General features: G+C 55.9%; 2 protein-coding genes across 3 annotated transcripts in view; one reads left to right on the forward strand and one right to left on the reverse strand.

Moving 5' to 3' along the window:
* The window catches only part of LOC113210403 (beta-1,3-galactosyltransferase 5), a 13,350-nt gene that overhangs the window by 4,337 nt on the left and 4,241 nt on the right, over positions 1 to 4,772 (forward strand). The window contains exon 1 of one of the 2 annotated variants that reach the window (XM_052268552.1): positions 388 to 405. The exons of the other annotated variant lie outside the window; for it this stretch is intronic. The gene's annotated coding sequence lies outside the window, so the exon portion shown is untranslated. Of the gene's footprint in view, positions 1 to 387; positions 406 to 4,772 lie in introns of those variants that run through there. 2 annotated transcript variants of the gene reach the window in all.
* LOC113210404 (protein krueppel-like) lies at positions 3,923 to 4,766 on the reverse strand. Its single transcript, XM_026428387.2, has one exon. The coding sequence runs from the start codon at positions 4,710 to 4,712 to the stop codon at positions 4,275 to 4,277; it is 438 nt and encodes a 145-aa protein (XP_026284172.2). The 5' UTR covers positions 4,713 to 4,766; the 3' UTR covers positions 3,923 to 4,274.

A 4,772-nucleotide genomic window follows, 5' to 3' on the forward strand; every position in this document is an offset into this window, starting at 1 on the left:
GTCACGCAGCTCAGCGCGTCCCGCTGACATCGACTACTACTTACTTGGGGTCGTCATTATTAATTCGTGTCGGCGCCGCGGCGGCACGCGCTGCTGTCTCTGTCGCACCTCGAGCGGCCTAATGAGCGAGAGAGACAGAGAGAGAGAGAGAGAGTGCGGAGAGGGGGGGGGGGTAGAGGAGGTGGCAGGGGAGAGGCGTATCAGGCCTCGCCAACAAGTATTGAGCTGTCGTCGCGGGGTCCACTGCTGCTCCGCGTCATATGACGGCGCGCGCTATCAAAGACTATACTCGGGCGGGGCGGGGCGGGGTTTGGCTAGTGACTGACGGAGTGCGTCCCACGTGCGTGCACCCGCCGCGAGTACTTGTACGTGACATACGCGGGGAGAGGAAATGTGAGTTGTGAGGTGAGGTAAAGTGAGGTGAGGTAAAGTGAGGTGAAGTAAGGTGAGGTGAAAGTAAGATGAGGTCAAGTAAGGTGAGGTGAAAGGAACGTGATGTCAAGGAAGGTGAGGTAGGTAAGGTGAGGTGAAGTAAGGTGAGGTGAAGTAATGCGAAGTAAAGTGGGGTGAAGTGAGGTGAGCACGAGCGCGCTGCCCCGCCATATTCTGGGCCACGTCCACGTGTCGAATATTAAACTGACTGACGTTATCACTCGCGCGAACGGAACATGAAGGAAATCGTCATTGGACGGGGCGCACAGGACAGGCGCGGTGGCATTGGTGGGAGGGGGCGACGTTCCCGTGCGCGGTTTTAATCTTATCTCCTCTATCCGCTGGCGAGTCCAGTCCCGCCCCGAAGCAGCGTGATGTGATGGGTGGCCCGGCGTGGCGTGCCCTTCGCTCGTGAAAGGCTTTGCGGCGCCGCGTTGTCTGTTTGCCAAAGCGCTCTTTGCTCGTCTCCCGTCCTGCGCGCGCGCGCGCTTCCCATCGATCACTAGGGCCTCCTTGATTGGTTCCCGCTTTGGCGCCACCTGAAGAGGGCGGGGGCGACGCGGGGCAGCGCCTTTATGCGGCCGTCCAGAGCGCGCCGCCGCCGCCACCGTCGGCGACACAATCCAATACAAGGGAAATGGGCGGCCGCCCAAAGCGATTAGGTTAAGTGGCGCCCCAAAGCCGGCGCCGCACCGCGTCATACTCGCGAAGCGCGGCCGCGGGCTCCAGGCGCGACCACCGCGGGCCCGGGCGGGTCAGACCATGGCCTGGACTGCGGAGGTGCGCCTCGAGGTCCGCTCGCCGGGCGCGGGCAGCAGCTGCTCGACCGCCCGTCGCCCCCGGAACTGCCCCCGGAACTACTGCCCCCGGAGCTGCCCCCGGAGCTGCCCCCGGAACTACTGCCCCCGGAGCTGCCCCCGCAGACTCCCCATCCGCCGCCTCTGGCGCGTGCGCGGACGACGCCGGCCGGGCCCGGGCTGGTGGTGGTGGTGGTGGCCGCAGCTCCCACGCGCTCGGAGTGGTGGCCTAGGAGGGTAGGTTTTGCACCGTCCGCCGCGTGTTTGGCGGTGGTGAGGTCGTGAACGTCGCCGTGGTGTGGGAGGACGCATAAAAATAATAGAATGTTGCTGAAAGTCAAAAACAAATTATAGTTTGCTGTTTTAGTAAAAGTTTGCTATAGTAGTAGCAGCTTCAAAACACTTTGGTGCTGGTGCAAACACCTTTCATTGCGAACGAGAAAGCTTTTGCCAAAACTAGAAACAAAAATAACAGCAAAAGTGTTGTTTAGCTGGTTTGGCAAACACTCTTTGTGGCGGGTGCGGTCGCAGCGACCACCGCAGCCTCGGGCCGCACCGCCGGGCCGCTGACTCGCCCTCCACATCTGTTGCTTGCAGAGAGGGGTGGACGGAGCGATCAGGCGCAAGGCGCACTGTGTGGCCCGCTCGATTAGGACAACCAAACTCCTCTACCGCCGCCCCCGACTCGACTGACCACGCTGACGTCTCAAGTGTGATTGACAGCGTGTAAAAGCATTAGGTCTCCGTCATCGGAGAGATGGGCGCCCGAAGTGCTGGCGTGCTAGCACTTGGAAGTGGAAGCGGCGGTGAGGCACTGATGCGTATGGATTTTCCAATCGCGCTGTTGCAAGTCGTGCGGAACGCAAACATGGAACGTAGTTCATTAAGTCCGACGCACCCCGAGGGTCTCGGCCACGACCAGAAAGTACCTCCACTTTCATAAGATTCGTTCAGCGCAATTCACGGGAGCACGGCGCCTGCGGGACTCGGGGTAGGCTGCCCCGCAGTGCACACATGCACTACGGGCGAGATGTTGCCTACCCACCAGGCGCTTTGAGCTTGCAGAGGCAGGACAGAGCTAAAGGGAGAAGAGTCGGAACAAGGCAGGTTAGTAGTGAAAGAACTCCCCGGAGTGTTCGACTTCTGCTGCTGATCTCGGATACAACAGTCCCCAAAACTTACGTGATTTGGTCGTCAAAAATGGTAAACGAAACATAAAAATTTCGGGGACTGTCTCCGCAAGATTAGCATATCGGAAGAGAAAAAAAGAAAACTTCGGGTGAGTTCTCAGATTGCCCTTCTGCCCGTAGCAAAGCTGTTGGCAGCTCCGCTCCGACCGCAGCGCTGCCGCCTGTCGGAGCGCGGGTAGGCAGGCCTCCCGACGCGCGGGTGCGGGCGCGGCCCAACCTCCCGGGCTGCTTAGCTGGGCGCTGGACCCACGCGAGGCGGCTAGGCCGGCGCCGTGCTTCCCAGTCCGAGTGCCACACAGAGACACATGGTTGCCACACCGCCACCGTTACAGAGTGGGGTTGAATGAATGAATTTTTACCATCATTTGCTATTGCTATTATCGCGGGCTGCCCATCATGCGCCGGTGTGGGGGTTGCGGGGCGAAATGCGAATCGCGCGCGGGCCTTGTCCGACTCATGCGGCGCGATTGATCAGCTGGCGCGCGCGCGGGGGTTGTGTGTGTTTTTATTATTTCATCGCCACGCCACATGCAGTTTTAGAAAACATCTGTCCATTTGTTTTGTTGTGTTCCTCCATGAGAAATGAGCTGAGCAGCAGCAGTAAAGCATTGTCGCGCACGGGGATTCCTTCCGTTCGAGGCAGCAGCGTTATTGTCAGAGACATATGTAAAAGGGAGTGAAGGAAGCGCCTGACCTCCGCAATTCGTTGTTTCTCCTTTTAACTTTCAGAAGAAAAAAAGAAAAATAAACATTTTTGATAAAAAAAAATTAAGAATTTATAAAATTAATGTCAGATTTGTTTGCTTAAAATTATAGATGAAAAGTTTCGAATTTTTCCGGAAAACAGGCGAACCGTCGTTGCAGCCTGCTGCAGCTACGGTTGCGATGATTTGTGCACCGCTTTGCGAAGCAAGCTAGCTAGTGTTTTCGAGCACGTGACAATAAGAAAGACGTGGGTGCGGCGGCCGGTCCCAAAGCCCCCACCTGCTGGGCTATAGCGGCGGGTGAGTGGTCACGAATATCGACGGCTGAGTTGGCGATATCTTATCTGGTGTATACACCTACCTCCCCGACGCAGCGCCGCCCCCGCCCGGCCGCGGGGACACAGGCCGGCCGCGGCGCGGGGGCAGGTCGATTGGTGGCGGCGGGGAGCAGTGCTGCAGCAGCAGCGGCAGCAGTGTTCCGGGGCGCGCGCCGCTGCGACATGCACAACACGCGCTTCCGCGACCGGCGGAAATGTGCGCGTGTAATTTAAACGAGTGGGGGTGGAGCGGAGCGGGTGCCCCGACCCAACCCGAGTGTGTGAATGAATGTCGCACGCTACCTGTAGGCGTGTGAGTTCCCGTTCATACACTCTTTGAGGTGCAGGCAGGTGCAGGTGTGTCCGCATGCGTCGCCGCAGCCCGTTATCGCGCCTTGATCCGGCATCAGTACCACTTCAACGAGGCAAGAATGAGTTCTTTAGAAAAAAAATGGGGAGAGGTGGAAAGAAATAGAAACCGCTCAGCAATGGGTGCTCTTTAATTTTTACGACATAATTCGGAATTTAAATAGATCTCACAGAGGAAAAAAACAAAATTACATCTCCAAAAGGATATTTAAAAACAAACAAAAAACGAACGAAACATGAAGTGACTTAGACATTTCCAATGACAATTCTTTAACACGTTTAAAATAAGTTATTTAGAAAGTCATTCTCATATTTAAAGTGATTTTGTTACAAAGTATTGGTTTGATAATCTTTTGTGTTACATGAAGTGTTTATATTACCGCGAACATTGTGCACTCGAAAGCTTTCCACAAATACAGGGTTCAGAAGTATTAATATTGTAGTGACACAAAGTGTTGTGCATCTCTAGAGGTGGGTTCGCACATGCCTCCGCTGAGCAGATGGATCGCTGAACGCCCTGTGACACACGGTACACCGGAACGGTTTTTCTCCCGTGTGAGTTCGCAGATGATGCCGCAGGCGACAGGCTTGGGGAAACCTCTTGCTGCAGTGGGTGCACTCGAATGGTTTTTCTCCAGTGAGTTTTTGCAGATGATACCGCAGGGTATTAGAATTGGCGAACCTCTTCCTGCAATGGGAGCACTGGAATGGTTTTTCTCCCGTATGGGTCCGCAGATGTCTCCACAGGCTATTAGCTTGAGTGAACCTCTTGTTGCAATGGGTGCACTCGAATGGCATCTCTCCAGTGTGGGTCCGCATGTGAACACGCAGGCTGTAAGCTCTAGAAAACTTTCTAAGGCACACGGTGCACTCGAATGGCATCTCTCCAGTGTGGGTCCGCATGTGAACACGCAGGCTGTAAGCTCTAGTAAACTTTCTAAGGCACACGGTGCACTCGAATGG

Source organism: Frankliniella occidentalis, unplaced genomic scaffold (assembly GCF_000697945.3).
Source record: "Frankliniella occidentalis isolate FOCC.00 unplaced genomic scaffold, Focc_3.1 Scaffold72, whole genome shotgun sequence".
NCBI classification, from domain to species: domain Eukaryota; kingdom Metazoa; phylum Arthropoda; class Insecta; order Thysanoptera; family Thripidae; genus Frankliniella; species Frankliniella occidentalis.